Here is a 24,263-nt window from a genome sequence, read left to right as displayed (position 1 = left end):
ATAAGAGAAAAAAAACAGCAAGATAGGTAGCTAGCACGCAGACACAACACTCCATCTCAAGCACCTGTGGTTGAGAAGGAACTGGAGTGGCAGCAGGACCACCCCTTCCTACATATTCATGTGCCAGACCAGGAGGGTGCGTAGGATGCAGGCGCAGACCCATGGACACTGCTGACAAAATCTCTGACAAAGAGTGCATGGGTGCACATGTGGAGTACACATAGGGACAATAACTGGAAGAAGCGGTAATATTCGCTCATACCATCAACCTGTATGAGATTTTCAAAATCACTTATAATTTTGTTATTTCTAAGCATTATTTCATCAAAGCACATTGAAGTCACTCTCAGTTAAGTACTAGGGTCTGCTAAAATGCTCACTGAAATAAATGGGAAATTTTCCCAGGACTTCAATGAATCTTCAATCAGGCCAGAAGTTTGAAATTTTACAATTAAGCCATTTTTAATTACCTAAGCACAGTGAAGCATATTAATTTTCTCAAAACATGGACAAGGTTTGTTTTTCAAACTTTAGACAACTTTAACTGAATATTTCTCCTTCAAACACATCCACTTTGGGCTGACAAATGTCAGAACAAAAGACAATTTTATTATTATAGATATAAGCACCTGAAAACAGGATCCAACAACTAACGTGCCTTTAAAGCATATGTTTTAGAATTGTGTAACTAACACATGATGAATAATACTTTAATTTTGCCTCCATTTCAGTGGACCAAATTCTAAAATGTAATAATTAATTATAATTATTTATGAATTTCTATTCTATTGTGTGTTCTACATGAATAGCCTTTGAACCTTTTCTCTGCCCTCCCCATTTCCCTTCCCTGGAACATCCCACACCTGGAACAGCCCCGCATCCAGGGGCTTCTCTGATCAGCCCTTCCTCTTCTGTTTCCTCAGGCTCCCCTTGGTCCTTCTAGGCCAGAGCCCCCCTTCACTCCACTGGCAGGAGATAGACCACAGCCCCTGAAGCTGGGAAGGCTGGGACAAAAGCCCTTTGCAGGGGTGAGGGGTCTCCCTCCTACCCACTCTGAGTGAAAGTGACATTTGAATCCATCCAGGGCCCTATGGAAGTTATGAAATTTGGCTCATTCCCTCTGCCCTCTACCCCCAAATGGCAGCTCAGTGAGTGGGGCTGGGATTAGGGAACCCCCTGCCTTTCCCAAGGAGAGATCCCCTATAGCCAACAAACAGACCTCACCCACCCTTTCTGTCACCCTACCATAGCCCCACTCCAATTCTCTGACCCCCAAATTACTCCCATTCATTGCTCCCCAGAATAACCTGTTATAACATATATGGAGACATACCTACCTCATAGAACTGGAAGGGACCCTGAAAGGTCATCGAGTCTGGGACCCTGCCTTCAATAGCAGGACCAAGTACTGATTTTGCCCCAGATCCCTAAGTGGCCCCCCTCAAGGATTGAACTCACAACCCTGGGTTTAGCAGGCCAATGCTCAAACCACCTCTTCCTGCCACAACAAATAAACCACTCACCTTCCCAAACATATGGAACCGTTCTCCCCCCCCCATCCATATTATAAGATCCATTGAAAAGAGCCTGTGATTGATTATTTTATTTATTTATTTATTTAAGGATTTGACAAGTAGTTTAAAAGATGTACTGAATTCTACAAATATTTGCTTTGGTTTGTGTGGGTTATGTGGACATATATTTAAAAAAATGCAAAACAGAAATGCCTTTAATTTAAAAAGATGATATTCCACATTTAAATCACTGTCCTTTTTTAGTTGGTGGAAATTCTTGAGATGCAGCATCTTGATTTTTTTAACTTTCTCTTGAATATAGATTATAATGAAACAGTCTCTGCAACCCAAAATTTCTGAATCATTTAAATGTCAGCGCCAAACCACTCTCCCCATCCTGCAGCCCTAGCAAACCTACCCTTTTTCTTCCCCAAATGAGCTGTAGAGTTCCCTGCAGGCCCCTGCACAATGCTCCCAGTGAACCTCTTCTACCCTCTTCTTCCAGACAGACTACAGATTCCCAGGGATTCCTCTTCCAAAGTCTCCCTTCATTTATTAATAAAATAGATATACTCAACAGATATTACAGCCTCTCTATCGTGCTCTAGTATATCTGAATTAAAATACTGCATAATCTGGAACTTTTCCTTTCCATGACGCTACAAGTGCTAAAGATTTCTAGTTAGAAAAATCCATGCACCAGCAAGTAGATTGCCTCAACTCTTGGGCCCCACAAAAATGTCAATAAGGAGATGATGTCCTTCATTTATCTAAACAGATATTAACTTTTAAAAAAATATGTCCATTCCCAATGTACATTCTGCGTGATGGACATGTAAAAATCCCATTTTAGCAAAGAGTTATGCACATCTAAATCACAACACACCACAATCCCTGTATTTGTGTCTGCTGCATTTGACACTATTTGCCGGTAAATACCATAAACGTTCTAGAAGATAGCGTAACTTTTTAATTACAAGATAAGGAAAAAACCCACAATAAAGTAGAGTATTATAACCATCCACTTACATGCTTTGATAGGTTGGGACTCTTTGAATCAACATCATACCTAAAAAATTAAAGAAAAACAATTACTCCCAGGTGACAGAGTTAAGGAAATGTAAAAACAGACATTCCAGTGTATTCATATACACAAAACAAATATGCAGAATTGATATAAAGACTTTTGAATAGAAACTTCAGTAGTAAATGAGATTCCCTCATACCAGAAAAAAATGGTTACTAACCTGTTCCATAAAAAAAAAAAAAACGGTTCTCTATCTTTAGTAACTGTTGTTCTTCTAGATGCGTTGCTCATGTCCATTCCATTCCAGGTGCGCGTGTGCCCACGTGTGCAGTCAGAGATTTTTGCCTTTAAAAATAAACAGTGGAGGGTCAACAGTGGTGCCCCCTTGAGTGCTGCGCTCATGTGCCGGTATATCTGGAGCCACTGACCCTACTCTCTCTCAGTTCCTTTTTGCTAGCAACTCCGACAGAGGGGCAGGAAGATGGGTAACAGAATGGACATGAGCAACACATCTTGAAGAACAGTTACAAAAGGTAGATAACAGTTTTTCTTAAAGTGATTTCTCATGTCGATTCCATTCTAGGTGACTCACAAGCAGTGCCAATGGAGATGGGCTCGGAGTTCACAGTCTTGCAGCTTGCAGCATTGCCCTGCCGAAGTCAGCATTGTCCTGGGCCTGCTGTGTCAGCACATAATGGGACGTAAATGTAGACAGATGTCCAAGTAGCAGCTCTACAGATCTCCTGGATTGGCACCAGGGCTAAGGCCACAGATGACACTTGTTCTCTAGTCGAGTGCGCTTTGACTATTGCCAGTGGAGGTACACTTGCCAGCTCGTAGCAGTACTGGATGCAGGCTGTGATCCAGGACGAAATCCTTTGAGCAGAGAGCAACCTTTAATCATATCTGCCACGAACAACTACGCTGACTTACAGAACGGCAGTGTCCTATCAATGTGGAAAGCCAGAGCCCTCCGGACATCCAGGGCGTGTAACCTGCCCTCCGCTTCAGATTTATGGGGTTGCGGAAAGACGACCAGTAAGAAAATGCCCTGTCCAGTATGAAATTGGGAAAGTACCTTGGGCAGGAATGCCAGGTGCAGCCACAGCTGGACCTTATCTTTGTAGAACACTGGTACAGGGTGGTTCTGACGTAAGAGCTCTGAACTCAGGCACACTGCAGACAGACAGAACCGACACCAGGAACACCACTTTCCAGGAGAGAAGGAGAAAAGAGCAGGAAGCCAGAGGTTTGAATGGAGGCCCCATGAGCCTTGACAGCACTAGATTCAAATCCCCAGGAGGAACAGAATCCCAGATATGAGGGTAAAGATGCTCCAGACCTTTCAGGAACTGGGCCATCATGTCATGAGTGAAGACCGACCTGCCTTGGAATGGAGAGTGGAAAGCTGAAATAGCAGCCAGGTGGACCATGACTGACAACAGGGACAAGCCCTGAAGTTTAAGGTGCAAAAGATAGACCAGGATCAACTGCAGCGAGGCCTGCTCAGCCCGCAGACGCCGAACCGAGCATGTGAATCTTTTCCACTTTGCCCGATAGGTCGCTCTGGTGGAGTACTTTCTGCTTCCCAGCAAGATCTGTTGCACCCGGGTCGAGCATTCCCGCTCGTCCGCATTCAGCCATGCGGCAGCCACGCTGTCAAGTGAAGCGCCTCCAAGTTTGGGTGCAGGAGACTGCTGTGGTTCTGGGACAGCATGTCCAGCCAGAGAGGGAGTCGCAGCTACCGAAAGGTCCATCAGCATGCCAAACCAGTGCTGGCGAGGCCACTTGGGGGCTATCAGGATAACCCTCGACCTATCCTGTTTGATCTTTTATGAGGACTCTGACTCAATGGCACTGGTGGGAAGGCGTACATCTGGGCTCCTACCCGTGGAAGCAGGAAAGCATCTGACGGGAACCCCTGTCCATCCCCTGGAGCGGGCAGAATACATGGCATTTCCTGTTCTGGCGGGATGTGAACAAGTCCACCTGGGGAGTTCCCCACTTTCAGAAGATCATATTGGCTGACTCCGGATGGAGCGACCACTTGTGCTGAGATGAAAAGGTCCTGCTGAGGCGATCTACTAGCACATTCTTGGTGCCGGGCAGGTGCGCAGCTACCAGATTAATGGCATGCCGTACGCAGAAGGGCCAAAGGCTGAGAGCTTCTTGGCAGAGGGTTGACGACCTGGCTCCACCTGTTTGTTCATGTAGTACATTGCAGTGGTATTGTCCATGGGAACCTGCACCACCTTGCCCCTCAGGTGGGGTAAGAAAGCCCGGCAGGCCAGGCAAACCACTCTGAGCTGCCTGACGTTGACGTGGAGGGCTAGATTGTCCCGCAACCATCGGCCTTGGGTGCTCCGCTCGCCCAGGTGGGCTTCCCAGTCCAGACCCAAAGCAACATAGAGCAGGGTCAGCAATGGGAATAGGGTCAAAAAAGGGACTTCCTCCAACACTGACCCAGTATTCCACCACCAATCCAGGGATGACAGGATGTGATCCGGCACCCTGAATATCCAGTCTAAATCAAGTCTTTTGGGGATGTAAACTGACGCCCCAGCCATGCTTGCAGACGCTGGAGGTGGAGCCGGGCATGACTGACCACATATGTACAGTCTGTCATGTGGCCCAGCAACCACAGGCAAGTGAGAGATGTAGTGAGCGGGAGGTTCTTCACCTGGGATATGAGGTCCAACATGGCCTGAAAACGCACCTCCAGGAGGAAGGCTCTGGCTCAGGTGGAATAGAGAACCACTTCTATTAACTCTGTGTGTTGGACCGGCTTTAAGTTGGATTTTTTCTCATTTATCAACAGGCCCAGGTTGTGGCAGATGGAACGAACCAGATAGAGACTTCTCTGCACTTGATCCCGAGACCTGCCCTTGATGAGCCAGTTGTCAAGATACGGGAAGACCTGGACTCCTTGACACATGAAGTAAGCGACCACTGGTGCCATTCATTGACTCCAAAGGTCATTACAAAATGTAAGGCCAAAAGGGAGCGCCATAAATTGGAAATGGCGTTCGCCCACCATAAAACAGAGGAAACATCTGTGACCTTGAAATATGGAGATGTGGAAATAAGCACCTTCAAAGTAGAGGGCGGCGTACCTGTCTCCCGGATCCAGGGAGGGGATGGAGGCCAAGGAGACCATGGAAAACCTCAACTTTTTGAGAGACTTGTTGAAACGTTGCAGGTCCCCTTTTACTTTCGGAATTAGAAAGTAGTGGGAGAACCCCTTTCATGTTCCCAGGGACCTCCTCCACTGCCCCTCTTGAATGAGAAGTTGCTTGTGAGAAGGGTCCCTGATGAGGGAGGGACAGCCGAAAACTGCAGTGTGCAACCATGAGACACTATGTCTGAGGTGACTTGGGACCAGGCCGAACGGAAGGGACAAAGACGGTTGAGGAAAGAGCAGGGTGGATCCTGAAAGGTGACTGGGGCGCCACTCTCGACCACACCCACAAAACGAGCATTTCTGGCCCCCGGGGTGTTTTGCCAGGTCAGGTTGCACGGGTGAGCGGAAGGAGGAAGGGCAACAGCAGCTGTCCCTTCTTCTTGCAGATCCCTCACGGGACTGCCAAGACCTAGGCGGCAGGGGCGACCGGAACTAAGCTGTGGGGTATGCATGCCCAGCAAGCAAAGAGTGCAGTCTAGACAAGGGGCTGAACTAGGCTTCCGTGCCGGAGAAATCCCCTTCCAGTGACTACGGTTGGGCCGTCGATGCCTGGGTCTGTTTACTGACCGTCACCATCAAAGACTGGTGCCCCGAGCGAAGTGATCAGTGCTGGTAACAAGGGGAGAGGCTGCTGCTGGGGGGGGGGGGGAGAACAGAGACAAGACGGGAATCGCTCCCACAAGGCAGGCGACAGGGAACTGCACCTAAAGGACAATCAGTGGGAGGGCAAGCAGCGTCGGTAGTACAGAGACCAGCGTCTTGCTCTAGGCGATCTGTATCGAGATGGTGGCAACCGCAAACATGGTGAACGAGGATGAGCCCCAGCAGACCTGATCTGCGACTTCGGCACGGAGGTGGAAAGCGGTACTTTGTCGGAAGATCGGTGATGCTCCTGTGCCACCTGAGGAGTCTTAGCTGCTGACTTGCCCTCGTGGGGAGCCTTTGCCAGTTCCTCGGGCACATACTGCATCGGCAGCACAGGTGAGACCTGTGCTCTCTCGGCACCAGGGGAGTCTGTGAAGGAGTTGGTGCTGCCAGGGTTTTTAGTCCCATACCACTCCCAGGAGTCAGTGGTGGACCTTTCACAGGGCTAAGGGCCCCGACTGGGAAGGTACAAGCACACGGCTGCAGAGTGGCCAGGTAGCCTGAAGCAGGTGCCTTGCCCGGTGCTGGGGAGCCATGTTTTTTGGTCTTCTTTTTGGGCACTGGCAATGGGGGCACACTGCACATCAAGACCGAGGTACTTGGCGAGTCCTTGCGGGGCTGCACGGAGGCCGGACACAGGCGGACTCCATGAGGCGAGCCCATAGCTGAATGTACACTTCAATGTTTTGTCTAGTTTTTAAATTACAGTATTAAGATTTCATACATTTAAAAAAATTAAAAGCCATTATAAGGTGTTGGGGATCACTATGCAGGTTTGCCTTCCTAAGTGATAGTACTCCACATGGGTTTCCACCTGCCACACAACTTGTCCAAGACAACAGATTCTAGAGTCTTGGTAAGTAAACAGCTCTTTATTGAGGAAACAAAGTTACAAAACACTGAAGCTCTGCTGATCAGACAGAGTCACGGTGGGGTAACCTCTCCAGCAGATAACTCCAACAAACTACTAAAACCACACAGCTTATATTTACTAAAGGCCATGTCTACACTACAAAATTATGTTGACCTAGGTAATGTCAGCATACAGCTGTCAGAGTTATTACATTGCTTGTGAGTGTGCATACTACGCTCCTTTTTGTTAGCGATGCACATCCTCACCAGAAGTGCTTGTATCAATGCAGAATGCAGTGCACCATGGGTAGCTATCTCACCGTGCAACTTGCCACCATCCAGTGCAGGGTGTTTTAGGACGTTTTTGCAATGCTTCATGAAGCCGAAATGAGTCACACAAGAGTGTCTAGGAGCATGTGTTCAATGTCCCACAATGCAGTGTTCTCCATCCTATAATTTCATCTATATTTTATATTTTTGCCTCTTTTCAAAATCCCCACAAATTCATGCATCCATCCTCACTGTCCACCATCTTTGACAGAAGCTCAGACTCTGCACATCTCTGCACTACTGTCACGGGCATTGCATGCACCGGGTACCTGATCCTGCACTATTTGCAGAGCCGCAAGATGATTCCTTGGAAGCTAGATTGCTGTGGGACATAGAAACAATTCGAGATGGTTGGCGGTATTCACGGAGCAGCTGCAGATGGTGGAACGCTGTTTCTGGCCCTGAGAAAGAAGCACTGACTGGTGAGATTGCATTATCATGCAGGTTTGGGATGACTAGCAGTAGCTGCAGAATTTTCAGATGCACAAGGCCACATTCTTGGATCTGTGCCAAACTCACCCCAGCCCTCCAATGCAGGGACACCAAAATGAGAGCTGTGCTGACAATTGAGAAATAAGTGGTGATTGCACTGTGGAAACTTGCAGTGCGAGATTGATTACCGACTGACCGGTAGCAATTTGGAATCAGGAAATCCACCACAGGAGCAACTGTCATGCAAGCATGCAGCGCCATTAATCACCTCCTGTTACACAGGACTATGACTCTGGGTAATATGCAGGACATAGTGGATGGTTTTGCTGCAACAGTGTTCCCAAACTGGAGTGGGGCAATAGATGGCACACGTATCCCTATTTTAGCACCCGGCCGCCTTGGTACAGAGTACATCAACAGAAAGGGCTACTTTTCTATGCTAATGCAAGTGCTGGTGGATCATTTTACCACAATGAATGCATTTTAAAGAACGCAGGACTGTTCAGAAAGCTGCAAGCAGGGACTTTTTTTCCCGAGCAGCGGATTACCATTGAAAATGTTGAAAGGCCAATCAGTGGACATGAGAAACCCAGCATGTGCCTTGCTCCCAGGGCTAATGAAGTCATACACCAGCCACCGCAACAGCACCAAGGAGCACTTCAACTACAGGCTCATCAGGTGGAGAATGACAGTTGAATGTGCCTTTAGTCATTTTAAGAATTGCCAGCGTTGTCTAATTACGAGATTGGTTATGAGATTGAACCTCCGTGAAAAAAATCTTATTTATTATAGCTGCCTTCTGTGTCCTACAAAATATCTGTGAAGCAAAGGGAGGAATTTCCTCTGGGATGGAGTGGCTGTCTGCTGAATTTGAACAGCCAGATACAAAGGCTACAAGTAGAACTCAATACCAAGCTAGATGGGCTCAGGGAGGCTTTGAAAGAACATTTGAATAGTGAGCCAGAGTAGTATTACTCCTGGGAGAATTCTGCACCATTGCATGGGTGCAGAATTCATGCTGTCCACAGATTTCTTTGCTTCCCCACACAAAAATGACTTCTAAGGGTAAGCAAAGGGAAGCCACAAGAATGGTCACTCGCTCCTCCCGGGCACCCCAGAGCAGCCAAAAATCAGCGCAGGGAGGGGGGCTGGGCCTGTGTTCTTGGGGAGATGTCAATCACTGTTGGGGGGGCGTGGATGAGCAAGCGAACGAACGAGAAAGAAACTATCCCATTGGCTCACTATTGCGGCGTGCTTGGCGTGGAGGAGCAGGGCTTCGGGGTATTTGGAGGCAGGTGTGATGCAGGCTCTGTTCCCTCAGGCAGAGCACAATGTAGCAGCCTGCCTGTTTAGTTGTTCCCACTGTTAGTGAATTGTTCCCATTCTTAGTGAATTCCCCCAGAAGCATAAAACAAGTTTTAATGCTCCTTTATATTTACAGTAAGATTCCTTTACATCATCCTGGCAATGACAGTATAAATGGTGCTTTAATGATTAGAACTGGTCTAAATTTTCAGACTGAAAATTTTCCTATCAAAATGTGCTCCATGAACTGTTTACTACTGACCTTTCCAGAAATGGTCAGTAGCGAATATATATTGTGAATTTGATTCCCCAGCCCTCACTTGCTCTTCCAGTTGCCTATGATGTAATACTGACCATATAACTGCATGTATTTGTTTACTAATAACTATAAATAAAGGGTCAAACCTAGCTGCATTACTATTAGACAAAGAGCATTTGGGGATTTCCTCCAGTGTTCCCTGCTCCCATTCTCCATCCATTATACTGTAGTTACCTTGCTCTTTTACAGACCAATATGAGTCTTTCAGTGAGGGCTGTGTGTGCAGGAATATAACATTGCCAATGCACCTACTAATATTGTCTGAGAATTACGTTATGGATCCTGTGATAAAATGAAGTAACAAGAAATTGGTAGGTGATAGACCTACTCAGCACCAGTTAGCATATATTGTAAATTAAAAAAGAAATTATGTTCCAAAGAATAAAATTTTATTCTTCTGTAACATGAACCAGGCAAATAAACATTTAGAATGTTATAAAACTTAAAAAATGAAGGAACACAATTTATGAAGGCAAAAGAGCAGTCATTTCCACTTCAGTACACATACACCAACCATGTCTTTCATAGATCAGTGTATGTTCAGCTGAGATGGTCTTTAATGTCTCCCAGGATGAAGTGGTAGGAGTAGAGCAGCAGCCCCTGATGCCACGTGGAATGTTGGGGGGGAGGGGGTATAGGGCGATCCAGACATTGAGTTGTGTCTGGCTTGCAGAGGAAGGCGAGCATGGGATTCTTGGACCTACAGGTCTACCAGAGTCTGCTGCATCTCAGTTTGTTGTCTGAGAACCCCTATTATGTCTTGGTGCATCTCCCTCTCCTTTTCCTGCTTGAACTGCCAGGGCTTTCTCCATGCTGTCTGCAAGGATCATCCTCCAGGCCCTGGTCTCGTTCTCTGATGCTGCAAGTCTGAGTTGCATCTCCTGGAACATATCATCCTGAGTCCTTTTCTCTCTCTTCCTTATTTGACACAGATGTTCCACGAGAGCCCCTCAAGGCCAAAATACCATCAGCTGCAGATACAGCACACAGAGGTACCACTGTCAGTGTATTCACACCAGAAATTGAAACTTAGGATACTGAACTCACTCCCCTTGATCCCAGAAAGTTGTAAGCACTACATTCTCACTTCTCCTTGGGATTGATACAGCACGGCACCAGTCAGAGCACCAGCCATGGTGAGTATGGCCCTCATGGGTACGAGGGGGGTTGGAAACACAAGGGGGGAAACTCACAGGCTTGAGTATGTATGTATGTGTGTATAAGGCAATGGAACGGAATATCGGCATTGTTTTCTCCAGGTGGTGGTGATTTCAGCTGACCTCACTCCTGAGGGTAACAGAGGCAGAAAGAGCACGATGTCCCAGTGCCACCCGGGCCTGTATGCTGCTGGCTTGTGTACTGCAATAGTGCCTGCTGAAGTAATCACTAAGTGGCATAGGAAAGTGTCCTACCATGGCAGAAGATATAAGGCAGCCCTCCCCAGATGCCTTTGGCAAAGGATTGCATGAAAGTGTCACTGAGATCTCTATGGAGGATTCACAAGACATCCTGGTACACATAACTGCTCCGTGTGGTCCCCCTTGCCTAGAGGTGAATAAAAAGCAGATTACTCTACCTCTCTTGGTTGTTTCACTAGCTCTTCTAGCACAAGCAAAAAAGAGTAAATCAAGGAGCTTGTTCGAGTAGCTTTGTTCTTCTACTTTGAGGGTTCCATCCCTGTAATTTCAAAGCAAACTGCATACTTACCAGAGGTTCCATCCTTGCATCAGGTTCACCCATGCTGGACCCTCGGGACTTGCTGGACTGCGGTGGAGTCAAAAACATGTTCTGACTTGCTGTGCAGCTGGATCCCCTGATCGCTTGCCCTCATACCACTCCTCTTCCACCTCCTCCTCCTCTCTATTCACGTCAGGAGCCTGTGACTCAGACTCCTCCAAAGTATCCATTGGGCTCTTAGGGAGTAATCTCTGCCGCTACTCTTTGTAGAAGCAGCAGATCTGCAGCTTCGCATCGGAGGGATTGTTGGCCTCCCTGGCCTTCTGGTACACCTGCCGCAGCTCCTTAGCTTTCACACAGCACTGCTGCTGGTCACTATTGTAGCCCTTCTTCTGCATACCCGAATCAATCTGCTCATAGATGTCAATGTTTCTAAAGCTGGATCAGAGCTGTCCCTGCAAAGCCTCTTCACCCACAGACCCAAGACATCCAACACCTCCAGTGTACTCCAGACTAGAGCACATCTGCAATGTGTTGCCGACATGGTAAGCTGGGCGGTTGCACGTAGCAATCGAGAGCTGCTAGGTTTGCTCACAAAGCCGAGAGACCAGGAAAAGGAATTTCAAAAATTCGTGGGGCTTTCCAAGGAGTCTTCGCTTCCTGTCTACATGTTCCCTGGGCAGTGGAGCTCACAACAATGACCTGAGCGGTCACTGTAGGCATTATGGGACAGCTCCTGGAAGCTAGTAACAGTCAACATAAGTAACACAGTGTCTACAATGGTGTACTACATTGTGTCAACCTAACTAAACTGACCATTCTATGCTGCTTGAGGAGGTGGTATTAAGTCAGAGTAGCAGGACAGTTACGCCAGCGGGAACAAGATTTAAATGTAGAACATCCACAGTCAAGAACATAAGAAGGGCCATATTGGGTCAGACCAAAGGTCCATCTAGTCCAGTATCCTGTCTTTCGACAGCAGACAATGCCATGTGCCCCAGAAGGAATGAACAGAACAGGTAATCATCAAGTGATCCATCCCCTGTACTTGGCCATTAGCTTTTTATTATAATGACACCTTTGTTCATTACCAAGGAATAACCAAGATGATAAAATGTCTTCTAAAACCAAGGCACTGCAAACATGATGCCTTAAAATGGAATGATTAAATATGAATTTGATTTAGAGTCACAGTAAAAAAAAGACCATTGTTTTAGTGTCTAAGCTACTTAGACTGAGTTCTTTGGAGCAGAGACCATGTGTTTGTTCAGCATCTAGCACATTTGGGCTCCCAAATCCTGATTAGGGCTTCTAGGCAATAATGCAAGACAGCTATTAATAAAAAAAGAAATATTTAATACTAACCAGTATTGACAATGAACAGTTATGCTACACTATAGGTTTAATGTATGGCCATTATAAAGTAGCATATGATCAATTATTTTATTAACCAACTATATGGCTAACTCAGATTTAAACATCACTGAAAGACTGATGAAGTACTGAGAGTGAATCATAAGTACATAAGTTTGCATCTGTTGATTTCTGACAAGAGGGTCTGCTTCTCTCCCATAATATTTTAACATAAACATTAATCTTCTCTTCCATTCCAGAGATAAGCAAGAGTCTTCACCAGCATCACCTCTTAAAGGCTTCAAACTTCTTACGAGTAGCATTAATTTCCCACAAGTCACCTCCATAAATTGCTATGGAAGAAAAGTTTTTCACTTTATACATTTCAAGATGCCATTGTTTTTCCAAACTTTTGTAAAGGAGGCCATGACTGGGAGGGCCATTCCTACTCTTCTTCTGATTTCTTTAGAACAGCATCCACGGTTGGATATGTATAATTCCAGATAACTGAATTCATTTGTTGCCTCTACAACTGGACTATTGATTGTAATGTCCACTCGCACCCTGTTTTTGTTAATCACGTCAACGTGCATGCCTTTCACTTTTGCTTCATTCATTCAGGGATAGTCCACATTCCTCAACCTATCCTTGCAACAAAGCCCATTGCCAACTCTGTCCACAAAGCTATTCAAGGGACACCATCATAGGATCTAATCACATCAGCCACACCATCAGGGGCTCGTTCACCTGCACATCTACCAATGTGATATATACCATCATGTGCCAGCAATGCCCCTCTGCTGCCAAACCGGACAGTCTTTACGCAAAAGAATAAATGGACACAAATCAGATGTCAAGAATTATAATATTCAAAAACCAGTCGGAGAACACTTCAACCTCCCTGGACACTCATTTACAGACCTAAAAGTTGCAACTCTTCAACAACAACAAAAGAAAACTTCAAAAACAGATTAACAAGGAACTGTAGAGGATAAAAACTACAGAAAAAAAATAGGAAGGACAGAATTAGGCTATTGTTTGGAACAATGTCAAATTTCACTCGCTTCTTAAACAATTATCTCCAACTTAAAATGCCAAGCCAGTATTATCAGATGTACACTTGTATCTGTGGGTGGAGTCATGTCTTATTTTGATTAAAAAAACTAAATCTGCAATTAATGTGTGATAATTTACACTTGGAGTGTTTGCTTCACACCTTGTTTGCTAATATGCCACAAGTACATTTACCATTTCATAACAATTTAATGAACTTTTAAGTTTTTCAAAACTCTGATCTTATAAAAGATTTTATAAAAACAAAGCAATACTTTTAACCACTAGACATCCACTCATTCCTCACACTCGCTCGTAATGGCTTACCATTTTACATAATTATTTGATTTGGATAAATATAAATCACCACATTCATCCAAATTAATCTACTTCACATTAAGATGTCACTTGTTCCAAAGTAAACCACTGGTTGCCTTAACAAAACATCAGTGCATTTTCACAGTGCTAATGACATTCGAATCAAAGGTCTGTTGATTAACTTACAAATCAAACCGCAGGTTCTCTCTTTCTTCAAAAAAGTAGTCCATGATGAATTTTCTTACAAAATCTGGATTTAAAGTATTGTCAATTACTTCTGTTCTTCCAAACTGTAAAAGAAAAGTAATAGCTTATGGCAAGCATAAGATCCTGTTATAAGAAGTTACATATCTATATCACAGCATATAGCTCCAGGAACAAAAACATGCAAGAGACATGAGGTAGGATGCAGCAAAGGTCTCTCCTGGAACAGAGATTTTGCAAGGAGAGGATTATGTCCACATGAAAACACCAGGAAAGTAAGAAAAGCCTGCCAGAAGTCCACCCATTCCAGCATAAACAGCAGCATGTGCCCATCCCCATTCTATAGACTGGACTGAAGGAAGAGCTGTCTGGAAGTTCAAGACATTGAAGCTACAACAAACAGTTTCCCCCCAAACTTAGAAAAACTACTCCCCACCATAAACATTAGTTATATTAACTCTTCCCAATTTGAAACACTATAGTCCCTAGAAATCAAAGAATCATAGCAGGATAGGACTGGAAGGGACCTCAAGAGGTCATATAGTTCATCTTTCCCCACCCCGCCCCACTCTCCTGGGGACTGACATGTGTTTGTTTAACCTGTTCTTAAAAATATCCAATGACAGGGATTGCACAACCTCCCTAAGTAATCTCTTCCAGTGTTTTATTATCCTTATAGTAATAAAGTTTCTCCTAATATCTAACTTAAATCACCCTTACTGCAACTAAATAGATGACTTCTTGTCCTATCCTCAATGGACATAGGAGAAAGTGTATACTCCCCTTGTGCAGTAACTGAGTCTTTGAGATGTGTCCCTATGGATGCACCCTGCACCTTTGGTCGTAGATTTTTCATAGCAGCATCTATGCTGCCCGTATGTGCGTATTACTCAGTCTCATGGTCCATATTGTTATATAGCACTGAATTGGTGAACCGCCTTCAGTTCCTTCTCTACCACAAAGCTCCATAGCAGAGAACGAGAGCAAGTGGCAGAGCACCCACAGGGGGACACATTACGAAGAACGATAGTTACAGCATGGTGTAAGTAACCATTTCTTCTTCTAGTAGTGTCCCTATGGGTGCTTCACTCTAGGTGACTACCAAGCAAAAGTTCCCTTTAAGGAGGAGGGGGCTTCAAGGTCAAGTCCAGTACTAAAGAAAATACAGCCGAATCATGAGCTATTGCATAATGCTCACCAAAAAGGTATGTATGGGGCCCAAGGGTCAAGGTGGATTTTTGAAGTATTCAGTTGTAGGCCCAATTTGAGAAAGAGATCTATGGCTTCACAAGTTGCATCCGAAGTTAGGTCCAGGAAGCAGCCTTTCAGAAGCCAATCATTTAGCGGAGGTGTGCTGCTACTACTGATGATCTTTGAAAAGGCCTTTGGGGCAGACCATAAGCAGACCATAAGCCAAAAGGGAGCACCCTGAACTGAAAATGGGCCTGAACGACAGTAAAACATAGGAATCTTTTGTGGGATGTGTGGACTGCTATATGGAAATATGCATCAGAAAATCGTCCGTGCAAACAGCTTAGTGCCATCAAAAGGAAAGTCTTCAACTGTATTCTGGATATTCTTTGGAAATCCTGAGATCTGAATCCAGGAGGCCCTCTTCATAACTACCACCATAGAAAGCAAACGAATGGCAGCAGCAGCAGCCAGGGAGGTCTGAAGAGATCAGCTGGCCTTTGCAATAATTGCCTGGAATTGCTCTCTGTGTTCCAATGATAGATGTTCAATAAAGGAGTTCAGCTTGGTATAATTTGTATAGTTGTACTTGGCCATTAATGCCTCGTAGTTGGTGATTCTAAATTATAAAGTTGCTGACAAATATGATTTTGTACCAAACAGGTCAAGGTGCTTATGATCTTTATCATAGGGACCGCCAGATGAAGCCCAATTGGGCATCTTCGGTACTGAGTGAAAAGAGGTAATGCTCTTCTTGCTGCCTTGATCCGTTGACAGTACCAAATGTCCTCTCAGAGCCTGGGACTTCATAGTCTTTAGGCTTGATCATGCCCTCAGTACCTGAGGAACCAGCAGTCTCGTAAGTACCAGATTGGAGAGCAGTGGGTGCTGAAGGGGCTGGTGTCATCGGAGACACTGACTTCCTTTTGAGGTAGATTCCCTATCTGGAGAACTTGAGGGACGGTCTTTGGGAGTATTATGAGAGGAAGCTTGGGTATTCCTGTTAGATACCCTTGAGGAGTGCGGTTTGGAGACAGTGGAGACAACAGACTTATTCAGAGACCAGCCAACAGGGGCTGGTCCCCTGGCTAGGGTCAGAGGCCAGGCACAGTGAGCTCTCCATCATGAGGAGTTGAAGTTTGAGCTTCCTGTTTTTTCTGGCTCAAGATTTTAATGCCAGACAGAAGTTGCATTTTGGGGAACTATGAGATTCCCGAAGCAACAAATGCACCGGGATTGCCAGTCACGCACCAGGGATTGCCTCCTGGCATGACAGGCAATGTTTGAAACCAGGAAAACTAGGCATGCCTTTTCAGTAAAGTAAAATTCCCAGGTGGGGAGAAACTAAAAAAAAAAAAAAATCCAAACACTTTTTAGAAACTACTACAGCTAAAACTACTACTAAGAACAACTATAATTAACTACTAAAAGAACTAAGGGGACACAGTTGGAGATAAAACTCAATGCAGACATCTGCTCAGGTTCTGTCTCAGGTGAGTGGCTGAGAAGGAACTGAGGGTCGTTTGCTTGTACAGTGCGATATAACAGCATAGAACACGAGACTGAGTAACACATGTATGTGGGCCAAATGGACACGGATATGCAAAATCTCTGCTCAAAGGAGCCTGGGGTGCAAGTGCACCCAGAGTGGAGCACCTATAGGGACATTATTCAAAGAAGAAACTAATCACAGTCCTCTTTATAACAATCTCTCTATATTTGAAGATTTATCATGACCCCTCAACCAGACTTCTCGTCTTTAGAATAAACATGCCCAGTTCTTTCAACTGTTCCTCTAAGGCAGGGGTTCTCAAAACTTCATTGCACTCCAACCACCGTCTGACAACAAAAATTACCACATGACCACAGAAGGGTGGACCAAAGCCTGAGTCCTACCGCTGCAGGCAGGGGGGCCAAAGCCAAAGCCTGAGACCCACTGCCCCGGGGGAGAAGGGAGAGAGGGGCTGCAAAGCCAAAGCCTAAGCCCAAGGGCTTCAGCCCCAGGCCAGGGGCCTGTAACCAAGCCCTGCTGCCCAGGGCTGAAGCCCTTGGGCTTCAGCATGGGTGGTGGGGCTCGGGCTTCAGCTCCGGTCCCCAGCAACTCTAAGACAGCCCTGGTGACCCCATTGAAATGGGGCTGCAACTCACTTTGGGGTCTCAACCCACAGTTTGAGAACCGCTGCTCTAAGGTCATGTTTTTTAAACCTTTTATTTTGTTGCTCCTCTCTGGACTCTCTCCAATTTGCCCACATCTTTTTTAAAGTGTGGTGCCAAAAACAGGACACAGTACTCCAGCTGAGGCTTCACCACTGCAGAGTAGAGCAAAACAATTACATCCTTTGTCTTACGTACAACACTTCTGTAGGTATATCTCAGAATGACACATGACTTTTTTTGCAACAATATCACACTGTTGGTTCATGCAAATTTACAACCCATAGATTATTTTTCTGCAGTATTACTGCCTAGCCAGTTATTCTGGGGGGGAGGGATAGCTCAGTGGTTCGAGCATTGGCCTACTAAACCCAGGGTTGTGAGTTCAATCCTTGAGGGGGCCACTTGGGGATCTGGGGCAAAATCAGTACTTGGTCCTGCTAGTGAAGGCAGGGGGCTGGACTCAATGACCTTTCAAGGTCCCTTCCAGTTCTAGGAGATGGGATATCTCCATTAATTTCATTTCATTTGCCATTTTATTTTTTTCTTCCTTTGCTTCCTAAGTATAGTACTTTGCATTTATCTTTACTGAATTTCATCCTACTGATTTCAGACCAAATTCTCTAAATATCGAAGTCATTTTGAATTCTAATTCTGTCCTCTACAGTGCTTGTAACCCCTCCCTGCTTGGAGCCTGTGATAAATAAAGTGGGGGGATAGCTCCCTTTGATGGACACCCAGCCAATCAGTTAGCTGTAAAATCCCTCTTGGTAGATGTTCTTTACTCGCTTTACCTGTAAAGGGTTAAAAAGTCTCCCAGGTAAAGGGGGGGGGAACGTGGGCACCTGACCAAAAGAGCCAAGGGGAAGGCTAGAACTTTTTAAAATGAGGAAAGAAACTTTCCCTTTGCCTGTTATTCTCTGGGCTGGAGGGACAGAGCAGCCATGCTATAAGCAGCTTAAGCCAGGTATGATTATAATTCATCAGCTCATACCTAGAACTACTTATATGAACTCCAAATGTGTAGGCAGATCAGAATGTTTAGCTAGACACGATCAGGTTTATTTCTGTTTATATTTTTAAGGCTTGTGGCTCTCCTCTGTGCTAATCCCTAATGCTTTTGTTTGCTGGTAAGCTTTTCTTTAAGCTGAACCCCCAAGAAAGCTATTTTGGGTGCATGATTTTTGTAATCGTTTCTTTTAAGATATAGCAAAAAGCGCCAGTTGTATTTTTTCCTTTTTTGTTTTAATAAAATTTACCTTTTTTTAAGAACAGGATTGGATTTTTGGTGTCCTAAGAGGTTTGTGCATGTTGTTTGATTAGCTAATAGCCAAGGCTAATTTCCTTTGTTTTCTTTCTCAGCTCTTCCCCCGGGTGGGGGAGGAGGGAAGAGGGTGAAAGGGCTTGTGGGTACCCCACAGGGAGGAATTCCCAAGTGCTCCTTCCTGGGTTCAAAGGGGTTTTTTTTGCATTTGGATGGTGGAAGCGTTTACCAAACCAAGGTCAGAGAAAAGCTGTAACCTTGGGAGTGTAATACTAGCCTGGAGTGGCAAGTATTAATTTTTAAAATCCTTGCGGCCCCCACTTCTGCACTCAGAGTGACAGAGTGGGGATTCAGTCTTGACACATCCATCCACAAATTTTATAAGCATACACTTATGGCATGATTTCTTCTTGACAAATCCACATTGGCTCTTATCACCTTATCTTCTAGGTTTGAATAAAATGATTTAATATTTATTCCAGTATCTTTCCAGGTATCGAAGTTAGACTGAATGGTCTGTAATTCCCTGAGTGCTCATTTTTCCCCTTTTTGAACATAGGTAGTATGTTTGCACTTCTCCAGTTTTCTGGGACCTTACCGATCCTCCAAGACTTCACAAAAATAATAGCTAATGGTTCAGAGATCGTTTGGCTAGTTCCTTAAGTATTCTGCAGTGAAGTTCACCAGGTCCCACCATCATGAAGATATCAGATTTATCTAAACATCTTTAACCTATTACTTCACTATTCTGCCAAGAGACACCCTCCCTCTTGTGGTTAATATTGTGTTAAGCATCTGGTCACAATTAACCTTTTTAATGAAGCCTGAAGCAAAAAAGGCATTAACGCACTTCAGCCTTTGCTGTGTCATTCATTATTTGCTTCCTTCCCTGTTAAGTAATAGGCCTAACTTTACTTTACCTCTCTTTTACTTTTATTGCACTTACAAAACATCTTGTTATTGCCTTTTACATCCCTTGCTAGGTGTAACTCATTTTGTGCCAAAGCCTTTTGATTTCATCCCTAAACGCTTGTGCTATTCTTTTATATTCATCCTTATCAATCTGTTCTTTGTCTAGGATTCCTTTTAATGGTCATGTTATTAAAGAGCTCCTGATACAGCTATATGGGTCTCTTGTTATTTTTAATCTTTCCTTAGCATCAGGATAGTTTGCTCTTGTGTAATACAGTCTCTTTTAGAATCTGCCATCTCTCCTGAATGTAGAATACCAAGCAAAAAGTTAGACAAAATGCCCATTTCACTGGTAACTTCATCCACTTTCAGACATGGAGGCCCTGACATTAGAAATATATGGCTCCATCATTATCCACTTATCTCTTGCCCCCATGGTCTTTTGATGCATCCATTAAAAATGAAAAGACTCACTGCTTTCACCTTTCTGTACAATGGGGCTTTGACTCCTCCCCATAAGAGGAGCCTGATCCTCCTTTTAGCTGTAAAAATATTAGGTTTACAGCAAATTGTATTTGGTTTGGATGAGAAGCTTTTGATTCAGTTTCCAATTCACAATGTTAAGGATATAAAATAAAGGTTACAGAACTCATGCTTTTATTTTGCTTTATGTGTTTGCTTTTCTTTAAATACATTATTTTTCAAGATTTGGTAAAAAAAATCTGAAACTAACAAGGTAGGTGTGAGAGTGGGAGCATCCACAGGGACATCACTTGAAGAAAAGGGTAAGTTTCTCTGGGGTGGCTGGAGGTAAGGTGAGGAAGGTACTGCAATAAGAGAAAGGGATACATAGATGTAGAGAAACTTGGTGTCTAGGAACAGTTGAAGTTACAGACATAGGAGAGGGGGATGGAGGGAGAAATAGTTCTTATTATTGTATTAGTCAGAACTGTAAACCAGTAACGAGGCAGCAAAGGCCCAAAGGGTCTCAGAGGCTTCAAAGCAGAGTACAGCATGGCTCTGAAAAGCCAGTGGCTCAGCCTCCCACTGACCCTTCATGGTGACAGGCCCATACCTAGCATAAGGAAACTAAGCCAATTGAAACAGGGGGAGCCTCTTGGTTCACAGCCTTTGACAACACAAATGGTTACTACTATTAATGGGAACTGATCCAAACATTTATATTTTATTTAACAAACTAGCAGAGAAGAATGAAACAAGCAATTCTTTTAAAAAAGAGGCTTCGACAAATTGGTACACCAACTTTTCACAACAGAGATTCTCTTCCAATGATAGAGAATAAGGAGTCCGGTGGCACCTTAAAAAGACTAAGGTGCCACAGAACTCCTTGTTGTTTTTGTGGGTACAGACTAACACGGCTACCCCCTGATACTTGACATCTTCCAATGATGTTTGAAAGGAACTAATGATTGCAGCATTAGTGGTTCTTCAGTTATAGGCTCAAAACAGCTTAGAGAATTCCTATCTGGTCACTAGAGCATGGATCCAAGATTCGTTTTCTGTAATAGCCTGCAGCTTTAAATATTATAATTTTGAGATTCAGAATGAATCATTTAAAAACACATTTCTAAATCTATAGGATAAAATATTTCCCCTTATTGCTGTTAATGAATTTAGTGATGAAAGGTACAGAATTATCAGTTCTGCAAAAGGAAGTTGTAATTGGAGAGCAGATACAACACAAGCAATACTGTTGTTTTCCCTCACTGTTATATCAACGTACCTCTGCTTTGACTAGGAGGTTAAGACAGTAATCCAAATTCTACATCCACTGAATGCCTAGCCTCTTTGCTAAGAGTGCCAACAAGTGTACTGTACTACACGTAAGTGATGTTGACATCTCTCCCCTAGAAAATGAACTGAGACCACTAACTTATTTAGAGCAGGGCAATGAACAGTTGTAAAGTAGTAACTTATTTCAGTCATTACCACCTGAGATGATTCCAATTTCTGATACAACAATGAAATGTTCTTCTTCGCATTTAGAATCTGGAGGCACCCAGGCACCACACTTAAGAACTCTAACACATGGACTACTGTAAAGTACCAGTAGGCCAAATCTGAAATGTCTCCATTATTAATGGTTTTACTAAAATTGTTAGTGATCTATTCTCCTCCTCCCTCCAACTTCCTCCTCCTCCCCTTTAGGGTGACCAGATGTCCCAAATTACAGGACCAGTCCTGATATTTGGATCTTTTTCTTATATAGGCTCCTATTACCCCTCACCCCTGTCCCAATTTTTCCACACTTGCTATCTGGTCAGCCTACTCCCCTTCCCAAATGGCCTTTCAAACCTGGCTAGCCTGCTCCATATTTTTTAAAAATAAAGTTGGTTTTACTTATGGTGGAGGGAAGTATGGGGGACACACCTTTCTTCTTAAATGGATTTAACCATTTTTAAGTGTAATACAGGATATATAAATACAAGATTTCAAAATAAAGTGACCCTAATTTTTTGGCATTTTTTCCTGTACATTTGAGGGTTTTATTTCTTTCGCATAGCAATCAACCAACTAATCATGATTTCTCTTTTTTTTTTCTTTTTTGCCATGACACAAACAACCACGCTTAATTAAAAAATTAAAAACAAAAATATACACAGATATTAAAAAAAAAACAAAAAAAAAACAAAAAAAAACCACCACACACAACCTTACCTCTCTCCATTCTTTGCTTCCAATACCTTGTGTATACAAAACACATACTGTGAAAAGAAGAAATGCTCAGTCATTTTCATAATTTCTTTTAACATTCTTTCATTTAATGAATCTGTTTTAGTAAGTCTTACATTGCTGTTGAAATTACTAACTAGGACAATCAAATATCAAATGCTTGCACTCAGTTCCTAATACTCCTATGCTGATAGGAGACAATATGGACAATAAGGCTGGAAATAGGATGGCCTTAAAGTGGGCTGTGATACTTACTGCTTGACATTTAGCAAGTCACTTGACAATCGTTAGATGTAAAATTGGATAAAAGCAAGATTTCATTAAAATCAGACTGAAGTATTGGTCTGACTATCCTAGTTAATCTAAATCATAAGTATTCTAAAATACACTGTCTTCAGGAGACGAGAATTAAAAGAGAAACAAATAGGGACCCATATAGGAAAGAGAGAGAGAAAATAGGGTGGGAGAGAAAAAACTACCAGGGCCTTTTTTCCTTAGATCTGCTCCAAATATACAAAAAAGATAGATAAAAAGTGTATCGATATACAACATATTATAACTAAAATTCCCACAAACAAAATCTTTGTTTAAAACCAGTTAATGTTGCCCAAGTTATCCACCCAATACAAGCCTTAAAAAAGGAAACACCATAATAAAGTACATTTATGAGCTGTCACTAAATGCCCACACAGACTATTTCCACTTTTAGCAACAGACTTCACGCCGCTGCCTCCTCCCCAAAAAAGAACTCCCTTTGCTTCCAACAGATATAATGTTTTTGGGGGTTTTTTTGTTTTTGTTTGTTTTTTAATATATCTTACTCTCCAGCTCCATCTCAGGAGCTGAGAGCAGGAAAACTCAGACCTGGAGGTACAAGAATCGGGAGTTCTCTGCACTTCTGTAATATAGTTAATAGCAATAGTTATCCAATACCTGTATAAACTTAATTAGGGCAATCAACTCATTCACATCAAACAGCCATTACAGATTATCTTTTGTTCACTACATGTCACTCTTGCACTACGTGTAAGCCAGCAACCTAAAATAGTACCAGTCCTACTTCTGAATAATGCTGTTCTAGATCCGCCATACATTGTTTTCTGACAGATTATTCTCCTGCTCCTATACATTTTTAATCTCTAATTTAAAAAAAAAAAAAAAAAAAAAAACACGCTTTGGGTTGCAGTCTTTAGCAACAAAGGGTAAGGGCCAACTCCACTCCCATTGGAGTTAAAGGGAATCACCCTACTGATTTCAGTGGAAACAGGGTCAAACCCTAAACTGGATTTTCTTTCTCCTCTAAAAGATACTTTGCTCCATACCAAATTTGCACTGGTCTGTAGTTAACAGAATGAAGGTAAAACCAAGTCCCAGGAACACAGAAGATAGCCTGCCAGTGCAGGATCAATATGCGTGGGTTAAAATAGAGAGTTGGGAATAATTTATACCCAATGGGGGAAAAACAATAAAACCAAAATTAAATAATACCAAGACAAGATCATCATATTCTATGGAGGATGAAGTTGATATTAAGGAAGTACGGGGGGGGGTGTCTATAATCAGAGGGGGAATTTTTGATTTTTTTGATTTTTATTATTATTATTATTATTAAATTGGAACCATCAAGTTGTGTACTATGATTTTTATTATACTAACCATCTTCCTCTATCCTCCTTCCATCCTATTCTTGTACTCAGTCTTTAGGTCTTGTCTTAATTAAACTCTTCATGGCAAGGAATGTGTCAATTTGTGTATGTTTATAATATTGCCCAAAACGATGGTGCCCCAGAGCTAATAAATAAATAATAATAAATGAAATAACGAGAGGTTACTTACCA

At 43.5% G+C, this 24,263-nt stretch overlaps 1 protein-coding gene across 3 annotated transcripts in view; it reads right to left on the bottom strand.

The window, feature by feature from the left end:
* CPNE8 (copine 8) overlaps nt 1-24,263 on the bottom strand; it is a 263,816-nt gene that overhangs the window by 190,344 nt on the left and 49,209 nt on the right. For all 3 annotated transcript variants that reach the window (XM_034766934.1, XM_034766921.1, XM_034766915.1), the window contains exons 3-5: nt 22,411-22,457; nt 14,193-14,296; nt 2,544-2,583 (exon numbers count right to left, since the gene is read on the bottom strand). In XM_034766934.1, coding sequence (XP_034622825.1) covers nt 2,544-2,583; nt 14,193-14,296; nt 22,411-22,457 — 191 coding nt within the window. The remainder of the gene's footprint in view (nt 1-2,543; nt 2,584-14,192; nt 14,297-22,410; nt 22,458-24,263) is intronic.

This window comes from Trachemys scripta, chromosome 1 (assembly GCF_013100865.1).
Source record: "Trachemys scripta elegans isolate TJP31775 chromosome 1, CAS_Tse_1.0, whole genome shotgun sequence".
Lineage (NCBI taxonomy): Eukaryota > Metazoa > Chordata > Testudines > Emydidae > Trachemys > Trachemys scripta.
The sequence above is the reverse complement of the archived record's forward strand: the minus strand, read 5'-3'. Positions and strand labels throughout refer to the sequence as shown.